Genomic DNA, 18909 nt, shown 5'->3' on the forward strand with positions numbered 1-18909 from the left:
CATTACTTTCGAGAGTGCCCGTTAAACGAGCAACCCCTGGGGCCCCGGGCCAATCCTCAGGAGTAGAACCTCGTGGCCCCTCGGACTGGCGGGATCGGTATATCGGGGCTCGACCCATCATTCCCGTGGTTGTAGACGGCATACTGGTGATGGCTCTCTTGGACACTGGATCCCAGGTAACCACCATACCATATACATTGTACCAGCGGTATTGGGGGACGGACGAGCTGGCACCCCCAGATACTAGTATAACGCTGATTGCTGCCAATGGACTCCCACTGACCCAAGTGGGGTATAAACAGGTGGCCATGACAGTGGGGCAAGCTGAACTGCAACACCAGGGTATGATTGTGATCATGAATGAGCCCAGTGATCATAACCCGAAGATAGTGCTAGGAACCAATGTGATGGAGCACTGTATGGGTGATGTGTTGGCCCTACTGCAGCAGCTGGCCGCCACGGCGGCGGGGAGCCGACAGAGAGCTGTGCAGCGTGAGATCCGAGCCTTGATGTACCGCCAGCATGTAAATTCAACAGGAGGAGAGATTGGTGGAGTGAGAGTGATGGATGTGGCTCCGTTGCTTGTGCCCCCTAGAAGTGAGATGATGATTTGGTGTAGGGCAGCAGTAGGGCCTCAGGGGCGTGACTACCCTGCCATGATGGAGCCCATACCCTCCGAGCACTGGCCCACCGTAATGGCCGCCCGAGGGGTGGTAGATGTGAAAAAGGGGAGGGTGCCCGTGAGGGTGCTGAATTGTGGGGAGGAAGAAGTCAGGCTTCCCCGGTATGCTACCATTGCCAAACTACTCACCCTAGACCCCCACACCATCCACGAAACCAGTCCCTCGGTCTCCCCACCTACTACCGGCACTTCCCCGCCGCAGGGGGAGGTAAAAGAGTGGCACCAACAGCTACATGTGGGCACTGATGACACCCCTACACATCACAAAGCGGGGGTATACAGGGTGGTGCAGGAGTATGAACAGGTTTTCAGTAAACACCCACTAGACTTTGGGCAGATCAAAGGGGTCCAACATCACATCCCCACTGGTGAACACCCCCCTATCAAAGAGAGGTACAGGCCTATTCCCCCAGCACATTACCAGTGTGCCAAAGATATGTTGCGGAATATGAAGGAGGCAGGGGTTATTCGGGACAGCTGTAGTCCCTGGGCCGCTCCGTTGGTACTGGTCAAGAAGGATGGTACCATGCGGATGTGTGTGGACTACCGGAAGATTAATCAGATAACCCATAAAGATGCCTACCCGCTACCCCGTATTGAAGAATCGTTGGCCGCACTGCGAACTGCAAACTACTTCTCCACCCTTGACCTCACCAGTGGGTACTGGCAAGTAGCCGTGGCCCCGGAAGACCGGGAGAAAACCGCCTTCACCACCCCGATGGGACTCTGCGAATTTAATAGTATGCCGTTTGGGCTGTGCAATGCCCCAGGAACCTTCCAACGGCTGATGGAGTGCTGTCTGGGACACCTAAACTTCGAAACCGTCCTGTTGTACTTGGATAATGTGATTGTTTACTCCCAGACGTATGAAGCCCATCTGGAGCACCTGGCCAAGGTGTTCGCGTCCCTTGCCAAATACGGGATGAAGTTAAAGCCCTCTAAGTGCCACCTGCTGAAACCCAGAGTACAGTACCTGGGGCATGTGATGAGTGCAGAAGGTGTTGCCCCCGACCCCGAGAAGATCACTGCCATACAGGACTGGCCAAGGCCAACCACCGTAAGGGAAGTCAGGCAGTTTCTGGGTCTGGTGGGGTACTACCGGCGCTTCATCAAGGGATACACGAAGATGGCTGCCCCCATGCAAGACCTCCTCGTGGGACAGACCAAAGGTGGTAGACCCATCGGAGCCCCACTGGTATGGGAGATCGGGCATGAGGAATCCTTCCGTCAGCTGAAGGCGGCCTTGACCGGAGAAGAGGTCTTAGCGTACCCGGACTACGGCTGCCCATTCATCCTCTACACAGATGCCAGCAACGTGGGTTTGGGGGCAGTCCTGTCCCAGGTCCAGGAAGGAAAGGAGAAGGTGATTGTCTATGCTAGTCGAAAACTCCGGCCGACTGAAAGGAACCCTGAGACCTACAGCTCTTTCAAGCTCGAGCTCCTGGCACTGGTGTGGGCTATCACCGGGCGGTTCCGCCACTACTTAGCCGCCGCAAAGTTCACCGCTTTCACGGATAACAATCCGTTGACTCACCTGGACACGGCCAAGCTGGGTGCGTTAGAACAGCGGTGGGTAGCCAGACTAGCCAACTACGACTTCACCATCAAATATAGAGCCGGTCGTGTCAACATTAATGCTGATGCCCTCTCTCGAATGCCCCACCTGTCAGAAAGTGGATGCGAGGATGATGACCTCGAGTAGATCGAGTTGCCTGCATTCCACCGGCCATCAGTTGAGAAGGTCCATGTCCATCAGCAACGGGTGAACCTGGATCCGCTGCCCAGTCAGAAGTGGCAGGAAGCTCAAAATCAGGCGCCTGCTGTCCGCCTAGTCAAGACTCTGGTGGAGCAAGGCGCTGCTGGGATGGACCCTGCCGCCCCAGCGGAAGCCCAACGCTTGTGGAAGGAACGGACCCGGTTGTACCTACATCAGGGGCGGCTGTACCGGGAGCTGATCAACCCGAAGACCCATGAGAAGATCCGCCAGTTGGTTATTCCCCAAGCTGATGTACCCACCGTTCTGCAGGCGTATCATGATGGTGCCGGTCACTTCGGATGGAAGAAGCTGGAGATGCTGTTGAGAGAGCGGTTCTATTGGAGTGGGATGCGGGAATCGGTGGAGGCCTGGTGTCGGGAGTGCGGTCCTTGAACGTTGAGGAGGAAGGATGAAGCCAGCCAGAAGGCCCCCCTTCGCCCCATCGTTACACACCAACCGCTGGAGCTGGTCGCCTTGGACCATGTAAAGCTCACCCCCAGCCGAAGTGGGTACACCTACGCTCTGACCATAGTAGATCATTACTCCCGGTTCATGGTGGTTGTCCCGGTCAAGGACTTAACCGGCCGTACCGCCGCAAGAGCGTTCCAGGCTTACTTCTGTCGGCCCCATGGATACCCTGAGAAGGTGCTCACCGACCAAGGTCCAGCCTTTGAGGCGGAGGTATTCCATGAGTTCTGTCAGCTGTATGGTTGCAAGAAGATCCGGACCACACCTTACCATGCCCAAACCAACGGTATGTGTGAGAAGATGAACCATCTGGTCCTTGGTCTCCTCAAGACGTTGCCATTAGAGGAGCGGAATCTGTGGCCGGAGAAGCTGCCTGACTTGGTCGATATGTACAATAACATCCCGTCCAGCTCAACGAAGTGCACCCCAGCGTATCTGATGAGGGCTCGGCCTGGCCGGCTGCCAGTGGACCTGGAAATAGGGCTTGAAGCCCCAGAGACGCTCCCCGCAACGGCTAAATGGGACGCCCGGCGGAGGGTGCAGTACCGACAGATTCAGGAGTATGTGGAGAAGAACCTGGGTCGGAGTCGACAACAGCAGGAGCGGCACTTCAATCAGAAAGCGGCTGCCGGTCCTTTCCAGCCTGGAGATGTGGTGTTGAAGCGGAAGAGAAAAACCCACAAGTTGGATGATCAATGGGAACAAACCCCCTACGTCATCCAACCCACAGGATGGGAAGATGGAAAGGCTTACCAGATCAGTCGTGACCAAGGGGGTACTTTGGCCACGGTTTCTCGGGACCATCTAAAAAGGTGCCCACCAGCCTTGAGAACAATGACCGAAGTGCCAGTTCCTCCACCAGCGGAGAAGGCAAAAGAGGTGATCCACACTGTGATGGGTGACTTCCCCGCAGACTGGCCTACGCAGAACGGCGCGGTGATTCTTCCAGTGATACTGTTCCCACAACCTGTGGATGAAGAAGTGGTGGAAGCGGTCAACCGTGAGCCAGAACCAGTGCCAGTGCCCAGGGATGAACCTATGCCCAGCTCCCCTATGCCTCCACCTGCCCCACACGATAGCCGGGAGGAGGAACCAATTGTTCCCTCTGCCCCACTGCCTAGCCCCACTGACACCGGCCCCCGAAGGTCCACCCGTTCCAACCTAGGTAGACCCCCACTTAGGTACAGGGAGACCGTCCTTTAGAGAGGGGATCAGTAAGGCAGTTATGTGAGTTTGTTTGGTTTAAAAGTTTGAAAAGTTTGAAATGATGAAAAATGATGATACCGTGAAAGTCACCAGATTATCTTTGTGATTGAACCGGCCGGAGCCGGCACCGTTGTCCCCGTGGGGACCGTTAAAAAAGCTTGCATGGGAACTATCCATGGACAAGCCCGTGAACTTGCAGGGCAACCACAGACGTTAGTGGCTTGTAAATATATTGTTTTACCGTACCGTTTCCGCAATGCCGCCTCCAGAGAGGCAGGTTGGAGGGAGGGCCCCCAGCAGAGCAGGCTGGGGCCCAGCCACCACAGGAACTGGTGGCTACCCTCTGGAGGGGAAGGACAGATCCCGCTCGGGTAACTGGTGCTGGACTTGGGTCAAGGGGTGCTGCCTGGGCTTTAGGGGCAGCATCAGGGCCAGGTTGCTTGGGTGGGAGAGAGCGGAAACCGTACCCGTAAAACCGTTTAGTAACGTTTAAGAATGTGCCTCCCGATGTGGGATGATGTCATAATTTATATGTGTTTACTCTTTTTCATATCATTTACAGAAAACAAAAAGGAAAATAAAACCGGTGTTGGACGGGCAGCCTGAGGACGGTCTGCGTTTTGCTAAGGGGGAATGTGACGCCCTGGGCAAGCCAGGGGTCACAGGTCACAACACCACACGCACCCCACATTCCCTGTAGGTACACCAGCTAACCTAAAATCCTTGTTGCCTTCCTCCAGGGGCTGGTGTCCACACCAGGGGGTGGAGCCAGGCAGTTGGTGTCCGCCCACCAAGGAGTTCACAGCCCTGGAGGCAGGAAGAACCAGGCAGATGAGTGGAGGGAAGTGAAGGAGTAAGGAAGTAAGAGTAGTGACAGGACAAGTGAAAGTGACAGAAGGCCTGAAGTTGGTCCGTGGCTGTGTGCCCGGACGGAGTCAGCAAGGTCAGCAGACGGCGGTGAAGGTCTGCAGTGGGACTGTCTGGAGGTTGCTGGAAGGACCACGGATGCTGTGTGCCCAGTGGTCTGGAGCAGTATACAAAGGGCAGTCAGCACCAGGGCAGGGGCCTTTCGGATCCCGGCAAGGCTTGGAGTCGCCGTAAATTGCCAAATCCGTTAGTGAAGGGGACGTCTGTCTCCCAACAAGCAAGTCCTGATTGAAGGCAAAGGTCCAACCTCAACGGGAAAACACCGCCAAGGCACCAGTTTCCCAGGGCCAGCGCCTGCGGGCAAGAGAGTGGCTCCTCCGGTCCAGATTGTAGCCGGGGAGCGGGTAACCGGTGGGAACCCATCGCTACCAAACAGACATTTCATAGGTGCAGGGAAGAGACCGTCACCGCTGACTGCAGGGAACCGCAGCACCGTGAACCGTCCGAGGGACCCGTCCAACCAGCCGTTTGTTTACCGAGAACTGTGTCGTGTTTACTGGCTGAGTGAGTACCACAGTGCCGCAAGGCACAGCGCTGCCCCTGCGCCCCTGCACCTCCACGGGCCCCATACCCGCCTGCCCACCATCTCAAGTCCATCCCTGGGCCCCGGGAGCACCACTACCCCTACCCACGGAGGGGCACATCAACAACTGGCTGCTCCGCACCACCACTCCCGGGCCTCCCATACAGAGCAGCGGTGGTGTTAACGAGTCACCGTGGGTGGCGTCGCGGACAATAAATCCCCAAAACACCCAAACAACCCCCCTTTTCACTCACGGGCGAGGAGTGCCGCTCGAGAACCCCCGGGATCCGGCCCACCGCTCGAGCCACCACTGAGCAGCAGCAGCCGGACCCAAGCAGTGGGGGTGAGCGCAGTGCTGACACCCTCCTCCCCGCCCGCGACACATGCTTTCCCTAAACTTTTGAACATAGTCCAGTATGGGAACCTCTACTGTGGGGAAGGTGCCCTCCCAACTCTCTCGTACCAGCTCTAGGGGCCCTCGTACTTTTCGGCCGAACAGCAATTTGAAGGGGGAGAACCCAGTGGAGTCCTGCGGCACCTCCTGGTAAGCAAAAAGGAGCTGCTGCAGGTTTTTCTCCCGGTCCCCCCCTCAGACTCCAAATAACGGCTAATGAGCTGTTTTGAGCGTTCCGCTGAAGCGCTCACACAATCCATTTGTTTCAGGATGGTAGGGGGTTGTGCGCATTGGACGGACTCCTTACAAGCCTGCTTTACTCCTTACAATTAAGACTACGATATCATATGCGATGTGACTCGCCCCCATCGTATGTGCGGCACGTTCAATTTGTTGACTGTGTCGCACAAACGATTAACCCCCGTCACACGTACTTACTCGTCCATACGACCTCGCTGTGGGCGGCGAACGTCCACTTCCTGGAGTGGGAGGGACGTTTGGCGTCACAGCGACGTCACGCGGCAGCCGGCCAATAGAAACGGAGGGGTGGAGATGAGCGGGACATAAACATTCCGCCCACCTCCTTCCTTCCGCATTGCCAGCCGGGAGCCGCAGGTAAGATCTGTTCATCGTTCCCGGGGTGTCAGACGCTGCGATGTGTGCTACCCCGGGTACATTGAACAACCCGATGTTCAATTTTTAGGTTTTGAACGACGTGCGCGCGATTAACGTTTTTACGTTCAATTGCAATCGCACGGAGGTTTCACACGCTACAATGTAACTAACAATGCCGGATGTGCGTCACTTACGACGTGACCCCGCCGACACATCATAAAATATATTATAGCGTGTAAAGCCCGCTTAAGGGTCATCATCTTCTAATTTCAGGGGATAGGATGGATCCTACCTGTAAGATTTGGCTGATACAGATCTCACTCCAACAGAAGGGCATCCAATGCCCAAAATAATGGGGACAGTTTTGGGTGGAGGAGCATGTGGTGGTCTAGCAGCAGAATTGTGACCATGTGATATGACCGGACTACAACCCTGATAAAGCAGCCACAGCCGGTGACTGAGAAGAATCTGTGACTTCTCTGCATTTAGTGGTCACTACTCACCTGGGCGGTTATCTGTAGGAATCTCCTCTTTACTCCGCTCATCACCCCTCACATATGTCTCTGTAGTATTAATATGGGGCAGATCTTCACCCTGAAACAAATACTGTAAAAGTCACAGACAGATGGAGAAGTCCCATCTATGATCAGCTCTAATCCTGCCATCTCCACCACTCTCATTACACAAGTATAACACATATAATACTGGAGGATAAAACAAGACTGAGCACAAGACCTTCACAGCCGTCTACACATCATAGGAGATTTCATGGCACCTTCTCTCCATCTACCTGATGATCCTGAGGAACATCGGGATCTTCTTGTTTACAGTCCTGTGGGAGAAGAGGACGGGGACATCTCTCTGGTGTTGTCCTCTTACTGGATAGACCTGGAGGAGACACATACAGGGACTGAATTCATTCCTTACATACAGATAATTATAGGCCATGTGTATTTAGCCCTGTCTATTACCTGGTGATGTGAGGGGCTGGGGAACCTCCATCATGACGTCCTTGTACAGATCTTTGTGTCCTTCTAAATACTCCCACTCCTCCATGGAGAAATAGACGGTGACGTCCTGACACCTTATAGGAACCTGACACATACAATGATACCGTCACCCCCGATCCCTTCATAGCGTTACTGTATAACAGGGGTGGGGAACATACGGCCCGCGAAGACCTTTTGTACGGCCCCCAGGACTCTGCCAGCAGCCTGCGTCTTGCCGGTTGCCGGCCCTTTAAATCCCCATGCGCGCTACGAGGACGCGCATTCAGCATTCACTACTGAACGCTGGTCAGTGAGTGTGTGCTCAGGAGGACTTATTTTGTGGGCGGGGTTAACACTTTCGCCCCGTCCCACAGAAGCCCAGCAGCAGTTTGACGGCTTCAAGTCAACTAGTAAGTGCGCGCTCCCCCCCCTGCTGCGTGCCAGCTCTTCTGTGCGCGCTCCCCCGTGCTGTGTGCCAGCTAACACGTGCTCGCTCCCCCGTGCCCGCTTCTCCGTGCGCGCTCACCCTTGCCCGCTTCTCCGTTACAGCTCCCCCGTGCTCACTCCTTTGTGCCAGCTCCTCTGCACCCGCTCCCCCGTGTGCGCTCCCACTGTGCTGTGTGCCCGTTCCCACTGTGCTGCTATGTGCTCATTTCCCTGCTCCCTTGTGTCCGCTCCACCAGGGTTGTGTGCTTCTTCCCCAGGGTTGTGTGTCTGCCAAGTTTGTGTGGCCCCCAGGTTTGTGTGGCCCCCAGGGCTGTGTGCCCCCCCTCCCCTAGGTCTGTGTGTCCCCCCTCTCCACTAGGTCTGTGTGTCCCCCCTCTCCACTAGGTCTGTGTGTCCCCCCCTCCACAAGGTCTGTGTGCCCCCCCTCCACTAGGTCTGTGTGCCACCCTCTACTAGGTCTGTGTGCCCCACTCCCTCAGAGCTGTGTGCCCCCCACTCCCCCAGAGCTGTGTGCCCCCCACTCCCCCAGAGCTGTGTGCCCCCCACTACCCCATAGCTGTGTGACTCCCCCCCCCCACCTCCCAGTGCTGTGCCCCCAGTGATGTCCATGCTCCCCCATGCTGTCTGCGCCCCCGTTGCAATGTCTGGGCTCTGCATGTGTTGTCAGTTTCCCCCGTGCCCCCCTATTGCTGTCCATGCCCCCCAGTGCTGTCCGTGCCCCCCAGTGCTGTCCGTGCCCCCCAGTGCTGTCCATGCCCCCCCAGTGCTGTCCATGCCCCCCCAGTGCTGTCCGTGACCCCCCCCCCGTGCTGTCTGCGCTCCAAAGCCATATCTATGCCTCCCAGTGATGTATATGTCCTCAGCCTTTTTTGTGACGTATATATTCTCCCAGCCCCACCTGTGATGTATATGCTCCCAGCCCCTCCTGTGATGTATATACCCCACTGTCTGCTGTAATGTATATATTACAGGTGGGGATGGAGCATACACATCACAGGAGACACTGGGGAAATATACATCACAGGAGGGGCTGGGGGCATATATCCTGTGATGTATATGCCCCCAGCCCCTCCTGTGATGTATATGCCCCATTGTCTTCTGTAATGTATATATTACAGGTGGGGCTGGAGCATACACATCACAGGAGACACTGGGGGCATATACATAACAAGAGGGGCTGGTGGCATATACATCACATTGGAGATGCTGAGGCATATACATCACAGAAGGGCCTGGGGCATCTCCTTTAATATATATACAGCTGTCCCAGCGTCTCCTATGTGATGTATATACAGTAGTTCCAGCGTCTCCTATGTGATGTATATGCCCCCAGCCCCTCCTGTGATGTATATATATATTCAGCAGTCCCAGTGTCAGTTGTGATGTATATGATTTACCAATCTTATTAATCACAAAGAGTTGACTGCTCCAGACAGAGACAATCCTGGAAAAGCAGCTGTGAGAAGCAACATGATCAATATCACCTAAAATTAACCGCTGCGCCAAACAGAAGCATCTCTGGCCACCACAATAGGGGTGAGTTAATTAATTGCTTGACCAAATGTAGCGGGGTAATTTTCACATTGATAATTTTGTGCGGCCCCCGATGGTTTGTAGAAATTTCCAGATGGCCCCCGGCAGTAAAAAGGTTCCCCACCCCTGCTGTATAATGTCCCAGCATTCCCAGCAGTGTCACCTCTCCAGTCAGCAGCTCAATCATCTTGTAGGTGAGTTCTAGGATCTTCTGGTCATTGATGTCCTCATGTATCGGGGGGTGAGGTGGAGGCCCCGTGATTGGGCTCAGGGGTCTTCCCCATCCCTCAGACACAGGGGCCTGACAGCGCTCACTAGAGGTCTTCTTCACTACTGTGTAATCCTGGTTATGGAGAGACACAGTAAGAAATCTCACTCCAGACATTTCCAGAGTCCTCACCTCTCCAGTTCTGTCCATCTGTTATTCCCATAGATAAGAATGATGTAATGTGACGTCATCAGAATCTCTCACCTCTCCAGTAAGCCGGAAGAGGATCTCTAGGGTGAGGTGTAATATCCTCTCCGCCATCTTGTCCCTGTCCATATCCATCCTTGATGGGTCAATCAGGAGGATTCTCTTCTATAGAGCGATTGTTCTCCCAGCATCTAATGTGTATGGAGCCTGAGCCCAGTAATGGGGAATCTCCACATACCTCCTCCTGCAGAGCCGCACACTAGATATATAATACCCTGCACCTACCTCCACCTGCAGAGCCGCACACTAGATATATAATACCCTGCACCTACCTCCACCTGCAGAGCCGCACACTAGATATATAATACCCTGCACCTACCTCCACCTGCAGAGCCGCACACTAGATATATAATACCCTGCACCTACCTCCACCTGCAGAGCCGCACACTAGATATATAATACCCTGCACCTACCTCCACCTGCAGAGCCGCACACTAGATATATAATACCCTGCACCTACCTCCACCTGCAGAGCCGCACACTAGATATATAATACCCTGCACCTACCTCCACCTGCAGAGCCGCACACTAGATATATAATACCCTGCACCTACCTCCACCTGCAGAGCCGCACACTAGATATATAATACCCTGCACCTACCTCCACCTGCAGAGCCGCACACTAGATATATAATACCCTGCACCTACCTCCACCTGCAGAGCCGCACACTAGATATATAATGCCCTGCACCTACCTCCACCTGCAGAGCCGCACACTAGATATATAATACCCTGCACCTACCTCCACCTGCAGAGCCGCACACTAGATATATAATACCCTGCACCTACCTCCACCTGCAGAGCCGCACACTAGATATATAATACCCTGCACCTACCTCCACCTGCAGAGCCGCACACTAGATATATAATACCCTGCACCTACCTCCACCTGCAGAGCCGCACACTAGATATATAATACCCTGCACCTACCTCCCCCTGCAGAGCCACACACTAGATATATAATACCCTGCACCTACCTCCACCTGCAGAGCCGCACACTAGATATATAATACCCTGCACCTACCTCCACCTGCAGAGCCGCACACTAGATATATAATACCCTGCACCTACCTCCACCTGCAGAGCCGCACACTAGATATATAATACCCTGCACCTACCTCCACCTGCAGAGCCGCACACTAGATATATAATCCCCTGCACCTACCTCCACCTGCAGAGCCGCACACTAGATATATAATACCCTGCACCTACCTCCACCTGCAGAGCCGCACACTAGATATATAATACCCTGCACCTACCTCCACCTGCAGAGCCGCACACTAGATATATAATACCCTGCACCTACCTCCTCCTGCAGAGCCGCACACTAGATATATAATACCCTGCACCTACCTCCACCTGCAGAGCCGCACACTAGATATATAATACCCTGCACCTACCTCCACCTGCAGAGCCGCACACTAGATATATAATACCCTGCACCTACCTCCACCTGCAGAGCCGCACACTAGATATATAATACCCTGCACCTACCTCCACCTGCAGAGCCGCACACTAGATATATAATACCCTGCACCTACCTCCACCTGCAGAGCCGCACACTAGATATATAATACCCTGCACCTACCTCCACCTGCAGAGCCGCACACTAGATATATAATACCCTGCACCTACCTCCACCTGCAGAGCCGCACACTAGATATATAATACCCTGCACCTACCTCCACCTGCAGAGCCGCACACTAGATATATAATACCCTGCACCTACCTCCACCTGCAGAGCCGCACACTAGATATATAATACCCTGCACCTACCTCCACCTGCAGAGCCGCACACTAGATATATAATACCCTGCACCTACCTCCACCTGCAGAGCCGCACACAGATATATAATACCCTGCACCTACCTCCTCCTGCAGAGCCGCACACTAGATATATAATACCCTGCACCTACCTCCACCTGCAGAGCCGCACACTAGATATATAATACCCTGCACCTACCTCCACCTGCAGAGCCGCACACTAGATATATAATACCCTGCACCTACCTCCACCTGCAGAGCCGCGCACTAGATATATAATACCCTGCACCTACCTCCACCTGCAGAGCCGCACACTAGATATATAATACCCTGCACCTACCTCCACCTGCAGAGCCGCACACTAGATATATGGCTGCTCTGTGCTTACAGGACCTGTGATGATGTCACATGGAGGGGAGGAGTCAGGGGTCACATGGTCAGCTCCTCAGTGTATGCAGGACTGCTGGGCTGTGAGGTGATAGCGCACAACATAATAAATGTGGGATAATAATTATATTATTGAAGTGACATAACAAGCGCTGAATATAAAAAAAAAGTGAAGGGCCATTTATATAAAGGAAACAATAATCTGTAATAAATGAAGTCAAATTCCCAATAATAAATGGTAAAGGAATAAATGTCATCATAGTATCATAGTTTTAAGGTTGAAGGGAGACTCTAAGGTGGGCTTTGCACGTTGCGACATCGGTAACAATGTGTTACCGATGCTGCAGCGATAGTCCCCGCCCCATCGCAGGTGCGATATCTTGTGATAGCTGCCGTAGCGAACATGGCAGTTTCACATGCACTTACCTGTCCTACGACATCGGTCTGGCCGGTGACCCGCCTCCTTCCTAAGCACAGCGACGTCACACGGCAGGCGGCCAATAGAAGCGGAGGGACGGAGATGAGCGGGACGTAAACATCCCGCCCACCTCCGTCCTTCCTCATTGCAGCCGGGACGCAGGTAAGGTGATGTTCCTCGCTCCTGCGGCTAGATACACAGCGATGTGCGCTGCCGCAGGAGCGAGAAACAACAGCGTACCTGTCGCTCCACCGGCATTATGGAAATGTCGGAGTCTGCACTGATGATACGATAACGACGCTTTTGCGCTCGTTCCTCGTATCAAAAAGGATTTGCACGCTGCGATATCGACTGCGACGCCGGATGTGCGTCACTTTCGATTTGACCCCATCGACATCGCACGTGCGATGTCGCAATGTGCAAAGCCGCCCAAAGTCCATCTAGTTCAACCCGTAGCCTAACATGTTGATCCAGAGGAAGGCAAAATAAACCCCAATGTGGCAAACAAGCTCCAATGGGGAAAAAAATTCCTTCCTGACTCCACATCCGGCAATCAGACTAGTTCCCTGGATCAATACCCTGTCATAAAATCTAATATACATAACTACTAATATTAAATTTTTCAAGAAAGGCATCCAGGCTCTGCTTAAATGTTAGTAGTGACTCACTCATTACAACATCATGCGGCAGAGAGTTCCATAGTCTCACTGCTCGTACTGTAAAGAATCCTCATCTGTGATTATGATTAAACCTTCTTTCCTCAAGACGTAGCGGATGCCCCCGTGTTCCAGTCACAGGCCTAGGTGTAAAAAGATCTTTGGAAAGGTCTCTGTACTGTCCCTTCATATATTTATACATTGTGATTAGATCCCCCCTAAGCCTTCGTTTTTCCAAACTAAATAACCCCAAGTTTAATAACCTGTCTTGGTATTGCAGCCCACCCATTCCTCTAATAATCTTGGTCGCTCTTCTCTGCACCCTCTCCAGTTCAGCTATGTCCTTCTTATATATCGGTGACCAGAATTGTACACAGTATTCTAAGTGCGGTCGTACTAGTGACTTGTACAGAGGTAGAACTATATTTTTTTCATGAACACTTATACCTCTTTTAATACATCCCATTATTTTATTAGCCCTGGCAGCAGCTGCCTGACACTGTCCACTAAAGTGAAGTTTACCATCCACCCATACACCCAAGTCTTTTTCTGTGTCTGTTTTACCCAGTGTTCTACAATTAAGTACATAATCATAAATGTTATTTCCTCTACCCAAGTGCATGACCTTACATTTATCTACATTAAACTTCAATTGCCACTTCTTAGCCCAATCCTCCAATTTACATAAATCTCCCTGTAATATAAAATTATCCTCCTCTGTATTGATTACCCTGCAGAGTTTAGTATCATCTGCAAATATTGAAATTCTACTCTGCATGCCCCCAACAAGGTCATTTATAAATATGTTGAAAAGAAGCGGGCCCAATACTGACCCCTGTGGTACCCCACTATGAGCTGAGACCCAGTCCGAGTACGTACCATTAATAACCACCCTTTGTTTCCTATCAATGAGCCAGTTTTTAACCCAGTTACACATATTTTCCCCTATCCCCATTATTCTCATTTTATGTACCAACCTTTTGTGTGGCACCGTATCAAAAGCTTTTGAAAAGTCCATATACACAACATCCACTGCATTTCCCTGGTCCAGGCTTGAACTTACCTCTTCATAGAAGCTGATCAAATTAGTTTGACAGGATCGATCCCTCATAAACCCATGTTGATACTTTGTCATAAGGTTATTTTTCTTGAGATACTCCAGTATAGCATCTCTCAAGAAACCCTCAAGGATTTTACCAACCGTAGAGGTTAAACTTACCGGCCTATAATTTCCCGGCTCAGTTTTTGTCCCCTTTTTGAATATTGGCACCACATTTGCTTTGCACCAGTCCTGCGGTACCGACCCTGTTATTAAGGAATCTGAGAAGATTAAAAATAATGGTCTATCTATCACAGAACTCAATTCCTGTAGTACTCTGGGGTGTATGCCATCCGGGCCCGGAGATTTGTCAACCTTAGTGATTTCGAGGCGGCGGCGTACTTCCTGCTGGGTTAAGCAGGTAATAATCAAGGGTGAATTTATGGTATCACTGGTCATGTCATCTGCCATGGCATTTTCTTGTATAAAAACCGTAGAAAAAAAGTCATTCAGCAGGTTGGCTTTACCCTCATCCCCTTCCACCATTTCACCAAGACTATTTTTAAGGGGGCCAACACTATCGCTTTTCAGTTTTTTACTGTTTATGTAGTTAAAGAATATTTTAGGATTATTTTTACTTTCTCTCGCAATGAGTCTCTCTGTCTCAAACTTAGCTAACTTAATTTGCTTTTTACATATTTTATTTAATTTTCTATAATTATATAATGCCTCATCACTACCTACCCTCTTTAATTCTTTTAAGGCTTTCTGTTTTTCTTTTATTGCTTCCCTTACAGCTCTATTTAGCCATAGGGGTTTCCTCCTATTTCTAGCATGTTTGTTCCCATAGGGTATATTTTCTGCACAAGCCCTATTCAGGATGCTCATAAAAGTCTCCCATTTGCTTTGTGTACTTTTATTACTTAGTACATCATCCCAGTTTATTGCACTAAGATCATCTCTCAACCGTTTAAAATTTGCTTTCCTGAAGTTTAGTGTCCTTGTAGCCCCTCTGCTAGACATCTTACTAAAGAATACATGAAAACTTATTATTTTGTGATCACTATTCCCCAAGTAACCCCCAACTTGTATATTTGATATGCGGTCTGGCCTATTGGTTAGTACAAGATCTAGTAGTGCTCCCCCTCTTGTGGGGTCCTGTACCATTTGTGAAAGGTAATTATCTTTCATTGTTATCAAAAATCTATTTCCTTTGCTGGAACTGCAAGTTTCTGTTCCCCAATTTATATCAGGATAGTTAAAGTCCCCCATAATAATTACCTCTCCGAGACTCGCTGCTTTATCAATTTGCTTTATGAGGAGATTCTCTACCTCTTCCATAATATTCGGCGTCTTATAACACACCCCTATCAGTATTTTATTATTCATTCTCCCCCCCTTATCTCCACCCATAGGAACTCTACATTCTCAGTACCCTCACATATGTTGTCACGCAGGATGGGTTTTAAGGATGATTTTACATATAGACACACACCTCCCCCTCGCTTATTTGTACGGTCATTCCTGAATAGGCTATAACCCTGTAAATTAACAGCCCAGTCATAGCTCTCATCCAGCCATGTCTCTGATATCCCCACTATATCATCATTTTCTTCCAACAATATTAATTCTAATTCCTCCACCTTATTTGTGAGGCTTCGGGCATTAGTGTACATGCACGTTACGTATGACTATGTACCTGTATTCCTGCTTACTGTATTAACTGTCCTAACCCTTCCCCCCGTACCACCCCCAATTTCATTACTTGTGCCCTGGTCACTATCTGCACTACATTCCCCTTCTATAAAGTGAATACCCTCGCCCCCCATTCCTAGTTTAAACACTCCTCCAACCTTTTAGCCATTTTCTGCCCCAGCAGAGCTGCACCCTCCCCATTAAGATGCAGCCCATCCCTAGCATAGAATCTGTAGCCAACTCAACATCAAGCCGGTGATGATGGAGTCTCTCTCTCTCTCTCCTCATTTGGCATTGAAAATAAAAACAAATAAAAAAAAATCCGTTTTTCTACCGGATCCGTCACATCAGTTTTTACACAATATAAGGCTGCTTTCACATATCAGTTTTTTGCAATCAGGCACAATCCGGCGCTTTGCAGAAAAAACTCATCCGTTTTTTTTGCCGCCGGATGCGTTTTTTCATCATTGGATTGTGCCGTATGGCTTTGCGTTGCATCCGTTTTTTGCCAGATGCGGCATGTTTAGCCGCTGCGGCGGCCGGATGGAAAGTTGCTTGCAGCGTTCTTTGTCTGCGGCGAAAAAACGCATCGCACCGGATCCGGCGCCATACAGCGTGATTTATAATGGAAGCCTAAGGACGCCGGAGGATCCGGCCCAATGCAGAAAAAAATGGATACGGTCGCCGGATCGTTTTTTTTTTTAACTGAGCATGCCTATTGTCCCTGACTACTTCTTGCCAACACGGCAAGACTTTCTGCCACAGAGAGCCCACTGCAGAGAGTCAGCCCGCACGCCGCATAGAGCCAGCCCGCCCGCTGGAGAGAACCAGGCCGCCCGCCAGAGAGAACCAGCTTGCCCGCCCGCCGGAGAGAAACAGCCTGCCCGCCGCAGAGTTCCAGGCTGCCTGCCCGCCTGCCACCGAGAGCCAGGCCGCACAGACCGCCTACCAATGCCAGGCCACCAACTGCCAGGCAACCAACTGACAGGCCAGCCACCAACTGCCGGGCCAGCCACCAACTGAGCGGCCAGCCACCAACTGCCAGGCCAGCCACCAACTGAGTGCCAGCCACCAACTGCCGGACCAACCACCAACTGCCGGGCCAGCCACCAACTGAGTGCCAGCCGCCGCAGAGAGCCAGCCAGCCAGCATGTCTTCTTCTGGGAACCCTCCTGCTCCTTCTCAGCAAAATGAGGTTTGTTTTTTTTTTATTTATTTATTTTTTTTTTTTTAACCCATTTACGACCCACGACAGATATATTCGTCATGGATTGTGTAAGGTTAATCTCCGCCCCCTGCCGTGGGCAGGTCGCGAAGATCCGCGCACATATCAGCTGTTTTTATCAGCTGACATGTGTGCCTGCTAGTTGAGTGGAATCGCATTATTCCACCCGCAACTTTTAACCCCTTATATCTCGCAGCCAAAGTCTGGCAGCGAGTTGTATGTGCGCGTGGCATTTTTTTTATACACCATACATACAAGTAAAACTATACATGTTTGGTGCCTACAAACTCGCACCGACCTCAGGCATCACAACAACATATTAGTTTTACGATATAGTGAACATGGTGAATTAAATATCCAACAAAATATTGTGCATTAACACTTTTTTTGCAGCTTTTCCATACTTGGAATTTTTTGGTTGTTTTCCAGTACACTATATGGTAAATTTTATGGTTTGTTTAATTTAAAAGTACAACTTGTCCCGCAAAAAAAACAAGCCCTCGTAGGAGGAAAAATAAAAAAAGGGAAAATGCTCTGGGCCTGAAAAGGTTAACAATCAAAATAAATTACATATCGATTTACCTTTTTTTTTAACAGGAATATGAACAACGTGAGGCGCTTCCAGAAGGGGACGCGAGGGGTGGAGAGATACAAGGAGTGGGCGCACAGAGTGTAAGTTTATTTTACATGCATCACAGAAAGATCACAGTACACCCAACACATCCACAGTACACCCAACAGATCCACACTACACCCAACACATCCAAGCTTATTTTATTATTTTTTTTGTTTTATTCAGGCTTCCGATTCTGGGGCTCGTGGTAGAGTTGCTCCCAACCCCTCCTCCCATGGTCGTCGGCATAATCGTCGCGGCGGTCACAGTGTAAGTTGTTATTTTGTTTTTATCTATTTCATTGTCATTTTTGTGTAATTTTTTTTTGTTTATCTGTTTTCAACAGGCTTCACAGCGGGATCCTGACTCGGACGGTGAGGAGGCAGGATGTATCAACAACATCGACCTCCTCATCGATGAAGTTCGAGAGCGGGAGCCCCTGTGGAATATGGGTGACCGCCGCCACGCTGATTCGGTTGTAACCCGTAGACTATGGGAGGAGGTTTGCCGTGAAGTGGTGACAGGTTGGGAGGACCTCAATCCTAGAGCCCAGAATCGAGCAAGTAAGTATTCACAGTTCAGTAGGTTATGTTGCAGGATGTAATGTTTTGTATACTAACCATTGTGTTTTCACTTTTCAGGGGAAAAAGTTCAGAACCGGTGGCGGTCCATCAGGGATCGCTTCAAGAAGGAGTTGAACAAAGAGATGCTGGCCCCGAGTGGATCCGGAGGACGCGTATTAAGATATAAGTATTTCAGAGTGTTGGCATTCCTCCGGACAACAATGGCGTACAGAAGGTAAATATTTCACACAACATCTACAAAGTTAAACTGTTTACATGTGTAACCTTTTTTTGAGTTTCAGCAAGAGACAGGCAATAGCAATATAATTAATTTATTTTTTTTTGTTTCCTTTCTTCCACAGCATTGTCTGCAGCACCTGGGAGCCAGCATCAAACCGTCCTGAAGCGATCCCAACACAGTCATCCACCGGAGAACACTTGGACAGACCCCACCCTTCTGCACCTTCCCTATCTTCTGGTCCCTCTGTCCCATCCACCAGCGCTGGAGCATCTGGTGAGGCTTCATTACATGAA

General features: G+C 50.8%; 2 protein-coding genes across 2 annotated transcripts in view; one reads left to right on the plus strand and one right to left on the minus strand.

Annotated features, from left to right (window-relative positions):
* Positions 1-7949, minus strand: part of LOC142259289 (uncharacterized) — a 101961-nt gene extending 94012 nt beyond the window's left edge. The window contains exons 1-3 of the mRNA XM_075331767.1: positions 7543-7949; positions 7362-7459; positions 7075-7165 (exon numbers count right to left, since the gene is read on the minus strand). Coding sequence (XP_075187882.1) covers positions 7075-7165; positions 7362-7459; positions 7543-7675 — 322 coding nt within the window. The 5' untranslated portion in view covers positions 7676-7949. The remainder of the gene's footprint in view (positions 1-7074; positions 7166-7361; positions 7460-7542) is intronic.
* Positions 7950-17124: 9175 nt separating this feature from the next.
* LOC142259301 (uncharacterized) lies at positions 17125-18779 on the plus strand. The gene is made up of 7 exons (XM_075331772.1): positions 17125-17169; positions 17797-17871; positions 17999-18082; positions 18159-18375; positions 18454-18610; positions 18678-18687; positions 18738-18779. Exons 1-7 carry the CDS (start codon positions 17125-17127, stop codon positions 18777-18779), a joined length of 630 nt encoding a protein of 209 aa, XP_075187887.1.
* The last annotated feature ends 130 nt before the right edge of the window (positions 18780-18909 follow it).

The sequence above is a fragment of the Anomaloglossus baeobatrachus genome (assembly GCF_048569485.1).
Source record: "Anomaloglossus baeobatrachus isolate aAnoBae1 chromosome 5 unlocalized genomic scaffold, aAnoBae1.hap1 SUPER_5_unloc_6, whole genome shotgun sequence".
In the NCBI taxonomy this organism is placed as follows: Eukaryota; Metazoa; Chordata; class Amphibia; order Anura; family Aromobatidae; genus Anomaloglossus; species Anomaloglossus baeobatrachus.